General features: G+C 41.8%; 1 protein-coding gene across 2 annotated transcripts in view; it reads left to right on the top strand.

Moving 5' to 3' along the window:
- Positions 1-18,415, top strand: part of EYA2 (EYA transcriptional coactivator and phosphatase 2) — a 970,866-nt gene that overhangs the window by 792,315 nt on the left and 160,136 nt on the right. For both annotated transcript variants that reach the window (XM_044089920.1, XM_044089919.1), the window contains exon 12: positions 3,008-3,066. In XM_044089920.1, the coding sequence (XP_043945855.1) occupies positions 3,008-3,066 (59 nt within the window). The remainder of the gene's footprint in view (positions 1-3,007; positions 3,067-18,415) is intronic.

The raw sequence follows: 18,415 nt of genomic DNA, 5'->3' as shown, positions 1-18,415 counted from the left end.
TGATCCAGACAACACTAGTATCCTCTCCTCCTTGAGCTCGCCAATCAGAGCCCATAGCTGTTACCTCAGAGGTAGACCTCCTCACCAAAACAAGGGAAGGATTGTGCACCCCAACCTTCAGACTCTCAGCCTTTCAGCTTGGATAATTCCGCAGCACCCAAGTGCAACATTACCCTAAGTAAGCAGGTGCAGGACATTCTTAGAGTCTAGAAGACCTAGCACTAGAAAATCACACTCAGCCAAATGGTAAGAATTCTCTATTTGGTGACAGAAGCACCATCTCAATTCCAGTTCAGCACACATTACTACCATCCTAGAATACCTGGCCAGTCTGGTGAATAAAGGCCTTTCCTATTCCTCCATTAAAATTCATGCATCTGCCATTTCAGCCCACATTCCTACTCTTCCTCCAGTTTTTTTCCATCCCCTGTTAAGACAAATTCGTAGGGGAGTCATTCACATTAACCCTCCCAGGAGGAAACCCACTCCTCCATGGGACCTCAATTTTGTCCTAGAAAAAATAACTTTGCCCCCTTTCAAACCAGCAGCTAATGCTCCTGTCAAGTTTCTTACTATCACCTCAAACAGGAGGGTATCTGAATTACAGGCCCTCATGGCAGTGGAACCATTTATTATCGTTCATCTGTCTACATTCTTCCCCAACCCTCAGAACAAAGGGGAAAGAATACTTCATTCCTTGGATGTGCACAGGCAGCCCCACTTTTATCTGGACAGAAAAAAAGCCTTGAGAAAATCTGACCAGTTGTTTATTACCTTTGCCCTTGGCTCTGAGGGAAAGCCAACTTATAAACAGACTATCTCTAAATGGATGTCCCATTGCATTTCTTTCTATTACAGACATCATGGCAAAAAGGCCCTAAAATGATTAGGTCGCAGTCCACTAAGGCCAAAGCTACTTCTGCAGCCTTTCTGAAGGGGGCCCCTACTAAGGACATCTTGGAAGCACCACCTGGTCATCTGTACATACTTTCACAAAGCACTACCACTTAACAGCCTTTTCAAAGTCTAGAGCAGGATTTGCCACTGCCATCCTGCAGGGCATCCTCTCATCTCCATAATCGCCTTCCTCCCTCAATTCAGCTTTGGGAATCTTCCCACAAGTCAGGACTGCAACAGTGAAACACGAAGAACATAATACAGTTGTGTGCACTTACCATAAATGTAGATGTTCGAGTGTATGTACTGTTGCAGTCTTCTTTCTCTCCCTTCTGCCCCTTAGCCTACTAGGTAGCCTACCTATAACCAACTAATCCAGGCAAGGGTCACCACCCTTGGCCACCCTGCTGTTAGGGTCCTCTTCCTTAGTTCCCTCCTGTTCACTTAGGGCTCCTCCTGGTAGAGGACAAGAAAATACTGATATAATGCAGGCTGACTCCCTTTATACCCAAGTGTGCTGACGGTGATCAGGGTGTCTGCCAGCCTGGGAGGGGAAAAGAGTTTTCTCTGGTAGTCGGGCCAGCTAAGGGCTTTCACTGCAGGAAATCCCACAAGTCGGGACTGCAACAGTGAATACACTAGAACATCTACATTTATGGTAAGTGTACACAACTATAGTTTTCTTGTGTGAAAGCCAGCCTCACAATACAATGTTCTACAGCTTTTCTTAAAACGTTCATAAATAAATATTGTGCTTTGGGGTGGTACAGTGTTATACTGAGTTCCACTGTTGCCTCCCTGCAAGAGGTTCTCTAGTTTTATTCTCAGTTTGGTGACTTCTGTGTGACCCTGCATGTCTTCTCTGTGTCTGTGTGGGTTTTCTCTAGAAACTCCAGTTTCCTCCCACTTCCCAAAGACATGCAGTAAGCTGACTGGCTATTTTGGAAACTGTCTGTAGGCGTGCATGCAGTGTGTGAGTGAGCATATGTGTGTGCGTGAGTAAGGATGTGTGTTTTGGAACAGTCAGGTGCTCTGTCCAAAATAAGCTTTGATGCCCTGTAATTGATAAAGAGGGTTATCAGAAAGTGGATTGATGACTCACAATAACATATTTTTCACCCACTTAGTTTCTTCTGCTCTTGACAGGACTCAGTTTAAATGTGAAGGCAGCCTGACTAATATTAGGTGTTGTAAAGTGCTCTGCATGAAGTGAAGGGGGCCAAAGCTTCATAGCTAACGCTTTGCAAATAATTATTATAATCCTAACATTTAAAAAAAAAACATTCTTAGTGAATGACAGGATCATTGCAACACTAAGTACTAAAGAAAAGATCCTCACCAGCACAATGAGTCAGTCATTTTCATTAACCCGGATGTTTTATAAATAAAATGGCAGCAATATGTTATCAGATCTCACAACACCCTCTCAGTGCATCTGTGCAAGACAAAGCAAGGTCTGGATCGGGTTTTGGGGAAAAGATGGCTGTGATGTGGAGTTATAGTGATAATGCTGAAAGCGAGAGAGAAAAATGAGAGAAACAGTGTAGAATATTCCTTTTCATCATAGTCTTGGGAAACACAGTGTAACATACCAATTCAATACAAATCACGTTGTGCAAATGTATGTATGTTAAGCTGGAGATGTTGCTAGACACAGGGGGCACACAGAATGTCAGAAATAGTCTGAACTTGGAAAATTCTATACAAACTGGCACTTTGGAATGGTTATCATTGCTTGCATCTGCTTAAAACTTAGAGAGAGAAAAAGAGTGTCTGGATTTTTAATGAACAATTTCCGTATTCTTCATACCGACAGTGTTATGAGGAGTTTGCAGTTCAGCATGTCACTTGAACGAGTGAGTTTCTGTGGCATAAATGGGTGTTTCCCAAGTAACTGTTATTTATGTTATAGCAGATTTGTCAGATTTGTTCATAATGTGATTATGTCAATCATCATAATCCATTCTGGAGTATTATATGGTGAGAAAAGGTTATGCCCATGCTGTAAACCCTGCCCCAGTTATATAGGAAGGATATAAAACCTGTTCATACTCCATAAATTAAAAGACACATCTTTCAACATTTCCTGTTTCTTTTGTATGTTTATTAGGACTGCGACCAGATTCACATAGACGATGTCTCCTCAGATGACAACGGACAGGATTTAAGGTAAGAAATTTCTGGAAACATAATCTTCCATCCAATTACTTCATTCATTCATTCTTTCTGCACAGCAGCTTCAGGCTAAGGCTTATTAAGGGGATGACTAGCATTCCTGGCTGTCTTCTACCTCCTACACATCATATGTGATTTATTAATGTATATAATGTTAAACCTTCCCTGCCTTTGAGCTATCAGATCCTGTGGGGCAATCACTTCATCTGCTTGCCAGGTAAGAACCTGTAAAAAGACATTATCTATGTTAACTAGTAAGGAGAGCGTACTTTGTACCAAAGGTAATTGTTTTCTAACACTGATTTAATGCAATGCTAATCATTCAAAGTTCATTAACTATTTCAAACAATTCAAGACTGGAAGGCAATTTCTGACATTCGCTCTCAGTTCAAACAAATAAAAACTTTATATAGAAAGGAGGCAAAGCAGTGATCGGAGTTGAATACATCCTCTATTTCCTATAAAGACTCTCAGGTTTTCTGTGGCATGACATTTCTGACTTACTTCTTGTTTTACAAAAATTAAAACAAAATGGAAGGCGATATTGTAGTATGATTTTTGTGCAGGTACATTGTAGGGCAGCACAGTGGTGCAGCGGATAGTGTTGTTGCCTCACAGCAGACTGTCCCCCAGTTTGATTCTCAGCTTGGAAGCCTTCTGTGTGGAGTCTGCATGTCCTCCATGTATTCACGTGCATTTACTCTGGGTGCTCCAGTTTCCTCCCACATTCCAAAGACATGCAGTAGGTGGATTGGGCACTCTAAATTGGCCCTAGGTGAGAGTGTGTGTGCGAGTGAGTGGTACGAATGAACTACCATGGCAGGGCTAGCCACCGGGCAGTGCAAACCTTGTCTCTAGATTATTGCAACTGTTGAAGTGACACCATGGGAAAAATGGGTTGTGGACTGATGGATATGGATGGTAGAGCTTTACTTCTGAGATTGCTTCAGCTTAGAGTAAAGAAGAAACCCAAGACCCACAGTGACCTGGAGTTTGAGCAAATAACTGAAGAAACACAGCAAAACTGTCCCCTTTAGCAGGGCCCAGAAAGTACACATTCCAGAGCAGACACAAACAGATTCTGTAAATGCAGTACATGACATGACCATGGAAATGTGTAAATACATAGCCTAAATTAAGTACATAAATCGATTGCAATAAAAATACATCTTTCTTCAGCCTGATGAAGGATCTGGGTTTGCATTAATCAGAAAAAAACTAGCTGCTGAATTTATATATATATATATATATATATATATATATATATATATATATATATATATACTTTGTATTTTATTCATCAATGTATTTATTGGAAGTATTTATTCAGTTATTTATTAAAACAAATGAATATTTGCTTATACATTTCTGTGATTATGCTTTTTCTTGTGCTCATAGCAGATGTCTGTTCCTGAACAAAACTTCATCCAAAGGATACATTTGATGCAGTTAAACTGACAGAACTGACTGTCTATATTAATGATATTGTAGCATAATCCATGTGATAAGATTATTGTAACTCAGACAACATGCTTGTGATTCCATCACTGGAGGGAAAACCTATTAGTAATGTTTTGTTTTTGATAAGCATTTTTGTTCAGGCATACAAAATGTGATTCAAACAGCATGCTAAAATATCCCAATAAATACATCTGGTTCAAACTTGCTAACTTACTGAACTTAGCATCTTGGCTGTCTCAATTTGCCATTTAGGCAATAAGGTGAAGTATCACATCTCAGTTTAATGTAAATAGTCAACAGGTAGTGAAAATGTGAAACAAAAGTTGCATTTGTGCAAGGGGTACAAGTCTCCTCTCTCCACTGATCTCTATATAGGGACCTTTCCCCTCCCTAGCCATGACAGTGTTCATTAAAATGTGATTTAGCAAGTTTGTAGAACTTACATGCAGGACAGCTGATGTCACAAACGTGATAAAGAAGTTATCAATAAAATATCCCATGATTAAATAGATTATACCAAAATAAGAAAGTTTTGCAAACCTTTAACAAAAATCCAACAACTCTTCAGGCGATGCTATATTTGCCAACTCAACCGGTAAAATCTGGAATCTACTCCCTACTACTGTTACCAAGGAAACCTCACTACCCCTATTTAAAAGAGAACTCAAAAAAATACCTCACATCTCATTGGCTATGCTCTTGTTCTAAACTGACTAACAACTTCACTAATACATATCTTGCTACCCAACCTGCTGTTTAACCAAGTATCTATGCCTCATAGCATTTGAATGTCTAAGCATTGTGAATTATGAGGTCTGATTGTATTCTATGTTCACATTTTCTGATACGTCTTTGCCAATCAGATGTAAGTCTGCACATTGTGTATATTGATATCTGCCTGTATTCTTTGTCTATATTTTTATAAACATGTCTGCCTGAGTTTATCACTCAGTGATATATGTACTGTCTCTTTTTTTGGTATGTGGAGCTTTTCTCCCTGGGCCTCCGCTGAAAATGGACATATATCCAGTCGGACTATCCCGGTCAACAAATGTAAAATAAATAAATAAATACATTTAAAACTTAGATGTCAACCACCATGCAGAACATGAAAATTTGAGGCAATAATAAATATGAAAAAAAATATTTCTGATGTAAACACACTGAGACAGGATATCTATACTTATATATACAACTCCAACACAGGATATTTGTAGGGGTATAATCACCCCCTGCATTACATCAAGACTTGTGTAATAATCATCTTTATCTGTAAACATGAGAAGTGATGTAATCACTCTCACACACACACACACACACACACACACACACACACACACACACACACACACACACACACACACTCACTCACTCACTAAGCACTCCCAGTTCATCACTACTAAAGTAATTGTTCTTCCACTGCACATTGGTACTGGTACATCTATCTTTCCATAACACACTGGTATTCACAGAGCTGTTGACCTGCAGTACTTGATGATGTTAAGTTGTCTATCTCGCCTTCATTCTTGCTGGATGGGTTCGGAGCCGACCTCGGCTCCGACTCTGCCACTCTAAAAGCTCGAGAGTTGGTTCCACCGGCTCGAGGCTCCCCTTATATCCCACAATGCTAGGCGTGAGTTACCTCAGATCTCGTTTGCCGCTACAGCATCGAGGTGTTGGTTTTTCTACCGGCTTGTTGGTAAGTGTATTTTTTGTAAAATTAGAATACTTAAAACCCTATAATTTTAAGTTTAAATATATTTCCCTTAGTGTAGTGGATTTCTACCCCTTTTTTCCGGAAAATCCCATTTTTTTCTCTCAAGAACTTTTAAGGTTCTCTCTCGGGCCTTCTGGCCTTTCTCCATCCCCTAGTGGTGTGTGTGTGTTACTCTTAATTAAACTTTTAGTTAATTGTTTATTTTTGAGTTTTAAAAGTAAGATTAGTGTAATCAGTGTGTCTGTTTGAGTGTGTGTGATTACACTTTTTTGTCTAGGATGTCTAAAGACACAAAGGTCTCAGGCTTCAAGAAGTGTGATGGGTGCTGTCAGAAAATGTCTCTGACAGACGGTCACACTTCTTGTGTCTACTGCCTGGGGCCTTTGCACCTGCAGGACTCCTGTGCTGTATGCCACGGCTTCAGCCCCAGGGTCCTGCAGGAAAGAAAAAATAAGTTGATCCTAAGGGGTCTACTTAAGCCTGAGGATTCCCTTTCTGTCTCTGGGAAGCCCTCTAAGGCTTCTAGGTCCTCGGCTCCAGCTACTGAGCCGAGACCTAAAGCTACAAAACCTATGTCTGCATCGGCTCTGGCTGGAGCCGATGAGTCTACAGCTTCTGTGGTTCCCTCGGCTCCGGCTGGAGCCGAGGTAGTAGAAATTCCCTTGTTGGCTCCGACCAGACCTTCGGAGCCGACATCTAGGAAGAGATCCAGGTCACCATCCCTTGGCTCCGTTCATTCGGCTCCAGCATCTCCTCTGCTGTCTGAACGGAGCCATAAATCTCACTCCTCTAGGTCATCGAGGCTGTCAGATCATGACCTCCAGAGGGTAGTGAGTCGACTTCTTAAGTCCGAGGCACTGGCCCAAATGCTTCAGAGCCCGACTCATCAGTCGATGCCTGCCCCTGTCCATCAATATATTCCTCCTCCGACTCTGTTGAGCTCGGGCGGGCATTCGAACCGAGACTGTGGCAGCGTCGGAGCCGATACAGGTGTCTTCGGCTCCGTCGGCTCCAATTTCTTCTTCGAGGATTCTCGGCCGGACTTCCCTCGTCGGCTCCGAGGGGTGAGTGGCATCGGACCCTTGTCCAACCCCGCTCTTCCTCTCGGAGCTTCGGCGCTGGTGAGTTTGGCTCCGACATCGGCCTCGGAGCCATCACTGTCGGTGCCGAGGGAGGTTCTCAGCTTCTCGGAGCGGGGACCTCTGGCTTTGCCTGACAGGGGTGCGTTTGAGGTCATGCGGAGTGTGTTAGAGCCTGGCTCTACTCCACAGTCGGCTCCGTCCGCCCCTCCCTCTACGGTGCCTCAGGTCAAGTCGACTCACTCCCTCATCCCGGACCGCAGAGAGCCAGCTCCTCAGGAACCCACTGTGGGGATTTCATCCTCTTCCGAGACCTCTCCTGATTTGGCAGAAGAGCCCCCTCGGAAGAGGAAGTGTAAGAGGAAACACATTGACTCACCTGAGTCCATCACATCTGACACAGATTTAGATGATTCCGAGGGTTCCCCCCATTCCCCTTCTGAAGATGTCTCCTTTGCAGACATTCTAGAGATCCTGAAACAGAGGGGAAATTGGCCAGCCCTTAACCCTTTGGAGGATGAATCTGTGTACCTTGAGGCGTTTGGCTCTCGCCCTTCCACCTCCTGGGTGTCCCCCCCCTTTGACCCCCTCATGCAGGTGGTTGCTAAAAAGGCATGGACAGCTCCTGATTCAGTGGACCCCACTCCCAGGAGACCCTCAAAATTCATAACGGCACCAGCAGACAAACAGTTCTTGACAAAAGGAGTTTCTGTGGATGCTATGGTGGTAGCTGCTGCCACTAAGAAGGAACTAGCTGATCCTTCAGTACCTGTCCATCCACCTAACAAGGAATCTAGGTCCATGGACAGGTACGGGAAGCGGATGTTCTCGTCAGCGACATTTACTATGCGTTCGCTGAACTACCTGTGCCATTTCACTCGTCTTCAAAGGGACTTGATTAAAGAAGCGAGTGACATGTTGAAGGACCCTACAGCTGCGGGTTTTCAAGATAAGATGAACACTCAGCTGGCTACCCTTAACTCCATAACCAACTCCTCCATGCTTTCTTATGCGGCTGATGGAGCGAGTAGGGCCGCAGGGACAGGTGTGGCCTTACGTAGGCATGCCTGGATGCGGCTATGCAATTTTGCGGACCCCTTCAAGACGTCTTTCACTAACTCCCCGTTTGATGGATCATCTCTCTTTGGTCCTCAAGTGAAAGAAACCTTGACTAGGTGCGAAACTGATGGCAAGACTCTTTCTGCCGCCGGAGTCCGTTTTCTACTCCTTCTAGGCCTTACCCCAAAGGCCAGAAAGGTGGAAAAATGTGGTTCCGTAAACAATCTCAAGGGACTTCGCCTGACGCAAAGTCGTTTCCCGCCAGAGGCAGAGGCGGGAATAACAATGGTAGACGCGCCCTCGAGGCAGGGGGCTCCATAGAACCAGGGCAATCGGAAGCCTTCTCTGATAAGCCCTTTCAGCATCCCTGAGGTGTTGCCCGACTGCCCACCTTCGGAGGCAGTCGGGGAAGATTGTCACTGTACCCAGAAGCCTGGCTATCCCTGACTCAAGACAAATGGGTACAGTCCGTCATTTCGAAGGCTATTCTATCCCCTTTCTTCGCATTCCAAACCAATCAAAAATCCCTTCCAGATGTTCCACCCGCTCAAAGGGATCTAGCGGTTTTGGAAATTTCAAAACTGCTTGCAAAAGAGCAATTCAGCCAGTTCCAGCAGACCAGCAAGGATCCAGAATCTACTCAAGGTTCTTTTTAGTTCCAAAGAAAACAGGGACTGGAGACCAATTTTGGATCTCAGTATCTTGAACAGATCAGTCAAGAAAACAAGATTTCGGATGGTCACGCTGCAATCCATCCTTCCCTATTGGGAAAAGGAAACTGGATGTGCTCTATAGACCTTCAGGATGCGTACTATCACATAAAATGAACAGACGCTCCAGAAGATTCCTCCGCTTCAGGCTGGGAACCAGTCATTTTCAGTTCAGGGCCCTGCCCTTTGGTCTCACCACTGCCCCGGTGTTTACCAAATGCATGGCAGTGGTAGCTTCTCACCTGAGACGACAAGGATTCCAGGTGTTTCCATATTTGGATGACTGGCTCCTCACAGCTCCCACCAAGCATCTCCTTCTGATGGCCAGGGATTACACTTTTCGCATTTGTCAAAAGTTAGGCATTTCAATAAATTGCGAAAAGTCTGTTTTGTCGCCTTGTCGTACTATTACTTTCATAGGCGCAAATCTAGACACAGTAGACATGTCTGCGAGACTAACACATCAGAGAATAACAGACATTCACAAACTGGTCTCACTCCTTTTCAACAACAACAGAATCAAAGCCAGGTTAGTTCTGAAGGTGTTGGGAATTATGGCGGCGGCCATACCTCTGCTTCCATTAGCCAGATTCCACATGCGGATCCTTCAATGGATGCTCTTTACACAATGGTCATACCAGCAACTTCCAATGTCCCACACCATTATGATAACGCAGGCGTGCAGAAATCATCTCATGTGGTGGATGTCTTCCCCTCAGCTCTTGTTGGGAAGACCCTTTGTTCCACCCCCTCCGGTTGCTACTCTGACAATGGATGCCTCCCTGATCGGGTGGGGGGGGGCATTATCAGGGCAGGATGGTCCAGGGCACATGGCAACCAAACGAATGCCACTTGCACATAAATGTTCTGGAGATGAGAGCAGTGCTTTTAGCGTTGCAAGCCCTTCAAGACTCTCTTCCCTTGGGAACGATTGCAATCCAGACAGACAATATGTCTGTAGTGTGGTACATCAACAAACAAGGCGGAACCAGGTCATACCCCCTGTGTCGAGAAGCACTCAGACTGTGGCAATGGGTGATTTCTTCTCAGCGATTTCTGATAGCAATGCACATCCCCGGGAAGTCCAATCAAATTGCGGACAAGTTGAGCAGAGCTATCCTCATGCCTCACGAGTGGTCTCTGAAAGACTCTGTTGTGAGAGAAATTTTCCTCAAGTGGGGTCAGCCTTGCTGCGATCTTTTTGCTACTCCCCAAAACAGCAAGTGCAGAGAATATTTCACTCTATTCCCTTTACCAGGCCAACCCAGCAGAGACGCTCTAGTCCAAGTTTGGCCCTGGGGACTTCTGTATGCATTTCCTCCCTTCCCACTAATCTCTCAAGTGATACAGAAAGCTATCGCTCAGAAGGCCTCATTGATCCTCATTGCTCCTTACTGGCCTCGACAGGTGTGGTTCCCCTTTCTACATCAATTTCTATTGGGGCGACCGTGGCATCTGGACCTAGTTCCAGATCTTTTGATCCATCAGTCGGGTCAGTTACATCGCTCCCTCCCCTCTCTGAACCTCACTGCTTGGTTCCTCCAGTTCCAACCTTAGCCAGGCTTCCTCAATTATCTCACTCCGTTCGAGATATTTTGATAGCTTCCCATAAATCTTCCACTCGGAAGATTTATTTGAGTAAGTGGAAACGCTTCACATATTGGGCTCAAGGAAGGGACATAGATCCTTTCACTGCTTCCATCCAAATAGTCCTTGATTTTCTAGCTGAACTCTTCCATGCAGGTTCATCTCCCTCTACTCTTAAAGTTCAATTGGCAGCTATTTCTAACTTTCATGTTGGTATTTCTGAATCTGCCTTGATGTCCCACAAGCTTTGCAAAGCCTTTTTGAAAGGAGTTTTTCTTCTCAGACCTCCTATAAGAAATCCTCCTTCTCCTTGGGACCTAAATTTAGTTCTTGCTTCTTTGATTCTTCCCCCTTTCGAACCTGCAGTCTCCTGTTCTTTAAAATTGCTATCATGGAAGACTCTCTTTCTGGTAGCCATTACTTCAGCTAGAAGAGTTTCAGAGCTTCAAGCACTCAGCTGTCGACCTCCTTATCTATTGTTTCATAAGGACAGGGTATCCTTACGAACGAACCCGTCTTTTTTGCCTAAGGTAGTCTCGACGTCAAATCTAAATCAAAGCATTGACCTCCCTGTCTTTTTTCCAGAATATTCCAATAGGTCTGAACAATTACACTGCCTGGATGTTCATCGTCAATTGAGGTACTATTTGGATAGAACAAAACAATTCAGAAAATCTGACCAGCTGTTTGTCTCCTATGCGGAAGGCAGAAAGGGACTTTCAGTTTCTAAGGTATCATTATCCAGATGGCTAACATCTTTGATTTCCCTTGTATATGAAATTAGACACCAAAAGCTGCCTAATAAACCTAAGGCCCATTCCACCAGAGCTTTGGCTACTTCTTTAGCCTTCCAAGACAGACTGCCTATTGACACCATTTGTGCAGCGGCTACTTGGGCTACTCCTCACACTTTCATTTCTCATTATAAGTTGGATTTAGCTTCTAGGCATAGAGCTAACTTTGGTTCCACTGTTCTCAGGAGTCTGTTCCGTTAGGCCACCCGGGACAAGGTGCTAGGGACGTGGTCCCATCCAGCAAGAATGAAGGCGAGATAGACAACTTAACATAAAGAAGTTATGTTCTTACCATAACGTTCCATGTTAGTTGTCTTCTTCTCGCCTTCTTCTTGCGTCCCACCCTCCTGCCCCCTGGCCTGGACAGACCTAGAGTAGTTGTGATTGTGACCTCTCTTTCTACCACCTCTGTACTTAGGTATATGCTCTGCTGTGCATATTTCCTGGATCAGGATGTAGGTCACCCTTCTCTTCTCCCTTATTTATAGAGGTGGACTTTGTTACTAATTATTCTATTACTATTATAGGCTGGGCCTAGCTTACAAACGAGATCTGAGGTAACTCACGCCTAGCATTGTGGGATATAAGGGGAGCCTCGAGCCGGTGGAACCAACTCTCGAGCTTTTAGAGTGGCCGAGTCGGAGCCGAGGTCGGCTCCGAACCCATCCAGCAAGAAGAAGGCGAGAAGAAGACAACTAACATGGAACGTTATGGTAAGAACATAACTTCTTTTTATATCCTGTCATAGTACATCCATACTGGTGTAACTGTTCAACCTCAATACATTCGTCCTGGTGCAACTGTTTTACATCAGTGATTGGTCCTGGTGTAACTGTTCTAAATCAGTACATTGGTCATGTTGTAACTGTTCTACCTCAATACATTGGTCCTGGTGTAACTGTTCTACCTCAGTGCATTGGTCCTGGTGTAACTGTTCTACCTCATTACATTGGTCTTGTTGTAACTGTTCTACCTCACTAAATTGGTCCTGGTGCAACTGTTTTACCTCAGTGCATTGGTTGTACTGTAACTGTTCTACATCAGTACATTGGTCTTTGTTGTAACTGTTCTTTCTTAGTACATTGGTCCTGGTGTAACTGTTCTACATCAGTTCATTGTTCCTGGTGTAACTGTTCTACATCAGTACATTGTTCCTGGTGTATCTGTTCTACGTCAGTACATTGTTCCTGGTGTAACTGTTCTATGTCAGTACATTGGTCCTCGTGTAACTCTTCTACCTCAGTACATTGGTTGTGCTGTAACTGTTCTACATCAGTACATCGATCTTGGTGTAACTGTTCCACTTCAGCGCATCGGTTCTAGTGTAACTGTCCTTCATCAGTACATTTGTCTTGGTGTAACTGTTCCACCTCAGTAATTGTTCCTGATGTAACCATTCTCTTCTTCTGTACTGATGTAACTCTACTCCTCTAAGCATATATTTTAAATATCCAGATTTTGCCCCCATATTTTTGGTCTGTCCCTCATAAAGTGTGTGTTTTTCTGGCAAATCATTGAGAACTGAAGTAACTAAATAATAGCAGGCATTTGGGTTTTAGATGTCATAACCTTTGGAAAATGCATGCAAGTGCAAAGTCTGGTATTATAGAAATTTTCTGTATTTATATGTTTAAAATTTGCCCCAGATTTTGTTTTTTTTGTTCTACCATTATTTTTGACTTTGTCCATAATATTTACACTTAGATTTTTAGAGGTATGACTCTGAATATCTCTGTCCCTCCCAGTGAAACATCAGTAGAAATTTAAGTTTCCCTCTGACACAGGATTCCTAATGGTGCTCTTTCAAAATCAACTTAAAATTAATCTAAAGAAGTAATCAATATGTATTTGTTTCCTTGAAAAAGGATGAACTTTTACTCAGAAATTCAAGGATATAATTGGTATGGTAGTGAAGAAAAAGCTGGTTCTATTTGCAGATATTTTATCCCTGATAAAACCAGAAAAAGACATATCAGTGCTATGGAATATATTGAGGCAGTTTCTTATCTTTTTGGGGCACAAAATTAATGAAGCTAAGACAAAGGCAATAGCTGTAAATTATGTACCCACACACAAATTGGTTCAGCAATATCCTTATTTATAGGGACATGATAAAGTGAAATATTTATGACTATGGATTAAAAAGGATTCTGGTGTGGCATCTAGAGATATGTGGGAAAAGACTAAATAAAAGATAATACAAAAATGAGAAATTGGAAGCTGTGTTACATGGAAATGGGTAGCAGGATACAAGTAGTTAAAATGTTTTTAGTCCCTTTAGTTTTATACACAGGTCAGGCATATTTTTATCAACCAAATGAGAAGTTGCGGATAGCAATTAATAAAGAGATGAATGATTTTATCTGGGAGGGGAAGGCAGCAAGAGGAATAAGCTGATATTTCCAATTGGACAATGTGGTTTGGGATTACCCTATTTGAAGGGGTACTTCAGAGCTACACAGTTAAGGATCCTATACATAGCACAAGCATACACTTATAATTCAAATGGAATGGGATGAAGATGAAATGGGGGAAAGCTCAAGGAACAAGGAAAGACTGGGATTTTGGATGCAGATCCTAAAGGAAAATAACAGTAACCATGCAGAATAAGTAGCAGAAATATTCTAAAAACTAAGTCAATGTGGAGAAAGGAGAATTGGCCAAAAGGGATGACTGCAATTAGGGAAATAGACAATATGCAAGAGAGTGGAATTTATTGGAGAAAACTGGTAAAAGAACTAAGGTACTGGGAAAAAAATAATTAGAGAGGGAAAGGTAATAGAATGGGAAGAGGCCAATAATTTACTTGGACTGCAGGATAGAGATTGCCTTCCCTATCAAGGATTGATATCAGAGTATCGGAAAAGAGAAAGAAATAGAAGGATCTTGAGTGAAAGACCAACACTGGTAGAGTTTTTAGTAGAATCTAGAACAGAAGTGCTGTTAAAAAAAGGAATAATTAGTAGAGCATAAAAATATTGCATGATAACTAGAAGAATTAATTAGAGAAGTTTAGAAAGTATCGGAAAGAGAGATTGGATAAGCAATTCACAAGGAAATAATGGGGAGATATATGTACATCTCCCAAATATGCAATAAAGTGTAGAAGATTTAGGATCTTTGCTTGGAAGTGTTTACATAGGTATTTTTATATCCCAGTACACTCCAAAGAATGTTTCATCAGGAAGACAGCAGATGTTGAAGGTGTGATGGGGAAGAAAGAGGTAACTGAGAACATATTTTCTGGGAGTGTAATGAGTTGGCAGACTTTAAAAATTCCCTGCAGACTGCTCTGTCAGAGATACTGGGTGAGCAAATTGTTGTAACCAAGGAAATGATTTTTGAGCTATGATACAGAATCAGAATTGCCTAGACATATTAAGGCCTTGCTGTGTCTAATTTTGGTGGCTGCCAAAAAAGCATTTACTAGAAAATGGAAATCAAAGTCTAAACCAACTTTACTAGAAGTAGTGAATATAGTAACAGATATAAAACAACTGGAATTGGGATCTTTAGGAAAGGATAGCAGAAAATTACATAGGAAAAATGGGAATCGTAGGACTAATACATGCAAAAGAGGAATAAGGTTTAAAAGAAGACAGGATTTGAATGAGCTATGTAATGTTTGACTGACAGTGACTGGTTAGATTATAACTGATGTATAATGTTTGCCACTAAGATTATGTCAATATGGTTTGTTTTCATTCATATAAATGTATGGTTGCCTATGTCATACATGATAATTTAATAAAGATGTTTCTTGTTTAAAAAAGTTAACTAATGTTGGTTTATCACATATGTGCTCATGGAACTTCTCATATCCATACACAATAGCTGATATCTAGTCTGTGCATCTATATGTGCTCAAGATCCATGTGCTGTCAGTCTCTTATCTTATATCAGTACTGCTCCACGTCTATATTGACTAGTGTCTACCTGTAACACAAGTGATTAAGACTCATAATAGTGTTTCAGATTTGGTGCCTCTGTCACAAGTTTCTTCAGCATCTGGAAGCTCTTGTTCTGTACCAATGACCACTCACATGCTGCCCCATGCTCTATATCCTTCCAGGCATAGTAATGTTTGGTGTGAACTTAGATAAATATTATACTGTTCCTAGAAATCTCATCATGGTCTGTTTATCTTTTGTCATTTGCATATGTACTGTGGTTCTTTTTAATACCTGGTTTCAAGCCCTGTGATGTTAAGTGATGGCACATATACTTTAGAATAATCACACTAATCTTTCACTTATTTCTGTTTAACTTCAGATTATAATACTGCAGTCTGTGTATCAGCTGACTAATCTTATGTCATGTTCCCATGTAGCCTTCCAAAATCTGTGCTATGGTTCATGGGAATACTTCTATAGCAGAAGAAATACCAAAGGGAAACCTAAAATTTCTATTTTACTTGAGTCATACTAAAAGTACATAGTTTTGACCTTTCTAGCATAGTCTGTCAGAAACCATAAACCACCAGTGCGGTCCAGGATTGATTGCAGGTATGTACCTAAGAAGACTGAATTATGTAATTAAATCAAATGGTGCTTCAGCAAAGTATTAGTTTAAGGATGTGCACACACAACAAAGTATTAGTTTAAGGGTGTGCACACTTATGCAACCAGCATATTATATGTTTTTTATTTTTTTGTATTTTTTCCCCTAACAGATTTGTTTGTTTTTCAATTGAATTGTAAGGTTATAGGTCACATTAAAGGTGGAAAAAGTTTTGAAATAATTTATTGTGGTCTCATTTTTTTATATCACAAAAACCAGCATTTTAAAAGGGGCATGTAAACTTTTTATATTCACTGTTCTAAAAATGCTGTTTAGCCACTCTAGATTACCATTTGACAGCCAACACCAAGCCTCCAGTCTTCTTAGCTCTTGTTCTGTTTTCTTCCCTTAGAATATTAGCACTCTTCTATGTACATGGACTACTGGTAATACATCTGTACAGATATTTTGAAATGCTGCTCTCCTGGCAAATATCCTAGCTCAGTGAAGAAACCTGCATATTTTTGCAAAATATCAATTAAATTAGATTCTGTAACTTTGCATTTAATCTTCTGTTTCCTGCTTGGTGCATGCTTAACTCATAATGATGCACTTGTGACAACGTTCTGACTAGCATTAGCATTAGTGAGATTTTTCTGGAAACATTGTGAGGAATCCGCTTTATAAACTTATGACTGGCTACCATTATCAGCATGTGAATGTCTTTGCCCCTGAATGCTGTGAAATGTTTTTCAGTATGCCAGCTTTCTCACATGCAAATGACCCACTATATGTGGTTAATTCACCGTGTTTTTTTACAAAGACAAAACTTATAATAAAACTTTATATTTTTGTCAGTGTATTCACCTGTCAGATACTACTGACCCACAATACTTCAGTTTATGCATGGAATGTGTCAGTATGATGCATATTGCTCGGTGCTCAGTGTCTTGAAATCTTAACAGTTTAAATGTAAATTCTGACGAATATTACATTTTCACCTTCTGTGTTTAACTTAAAGTCAATGCCTTTGTAATTAGTAATGAACTTTCCAGACCAAAAATTGTTGTCAATATCTATTAAGCAACGTATGCAGTTTCCTTCTGTAATACCATGGTGCATACAAATATTCATATTTTAGCATTTTCACTTTGTGTTTCATTCTCACATTATTTTCAGCAACAGTTTTAATTAATCTTGAACACCTCCATTTGTAAGCACTTTTAACTGTATACTACTAATTTCATTCACTGTGCACAAATCCAGTGCATTATTTAAGACAGCACTGATTCTCCCAACACTCTGTCTGTTACCTGGTCATCTTTACTGCCATCACTACTATATCTCTGTTAAATGAAACATGCAGCTCAACAAAGCCACAGCCTTTCAATCCATTCTTTAAATCAGTCACCTCCCTGGACTACATGAAAAGAGACATGGAGGAGCTCTCCGGTCTTGCAGCCCAGGCAGGTATGACCCTAGCCCTGAGTAGCATCCTGCCATCACCCAGAATGATCTCAGTACAAGGACAAAATGACTGACTTCAACAACTGGCCAAGCTTCTGGTGTCATTCTAAGGGGATCCGGTATCTGTCTGCCTAGGATGACATAATCGACAGACCATGATGCTTTGCCAGAGATGGCCTACACCTGTCACCCTTGGGATTCCAGATACTGGCTAAGGCTCTTGCCACCCCTATAGTGCCTTTTTAGGCAAGGTTCAAATGACAAATTCACCACCGTAACAGGTACAAGCAAGTAAAATCTCAGGGTAATGCTACTCAATGCTAGAAATCTAAACCTCAAAACGTATTCACTCAAGGCACTCCTTAAAAATGGAGAACACCGAAATCTGTGCAGTGACAGACCTGTTTCAAGGCTCCAAAGACCACCCTTGTATTACCAGGCTATAATTCATACCACACCTTTCAGCCACCTAACTTGGACCGAAACACTAAAGGTGGAGGTGTGTCCATATTCATTAAGGATATCCACACCTCCAAGCTAGTTGCTTAGCATAATGCATCCGAGATTATCCAAGTGCAACTAACTCTGGTCAAGACCGCAATCCAAATTGTAACTTGCTACAGATCCCCCACCATGCCCCAGGATTCCCACTCCTCATTTCTTGATACACTGGAAAATATTAGGGTACAACCCAACACCCTAATAATGGGCAATTTCAACTACCCCACCATTAACTGGGAAAACTATTCATGTACCAACTCTTTTGCTCAATGTTTTCTGGAATTCATAAATTCCAACACCTTGGATCAACTTATCCAAACCCCCATCAGGGGCAGCAATATCCTAGACCTGGTCATTACTAACATGGGCGACCAGTGTCTACACCAGAGGTCAATTCCTTGTTGGTCAGATCCAACCACAAGCTAATCAGCCTAGACATCCACATCCCGCCCCACCCCCCATTAGGGA

The sequence above is a fragment of the Protopterus annectens genome, chromosome 12.part0 (assembly GCF_019279795.1).
Source record: "Protopterus annectens isolate FY-2018-M chromosome 12.part0, PAN1.0, whole genome shotgun sequence".
Taxonomy (NCBI): domain Eukaryota; kingdom Metazoa; phylum Chordata; order Ceratodontiformes; family Protopteridae; genus Protopterus; species Protopterus annectens.
The sequence above is the reverse complement of the archived record's forward strand: the minus strand, read 5'-3'. Positions and strand labels throughout refer to the sequence as shown.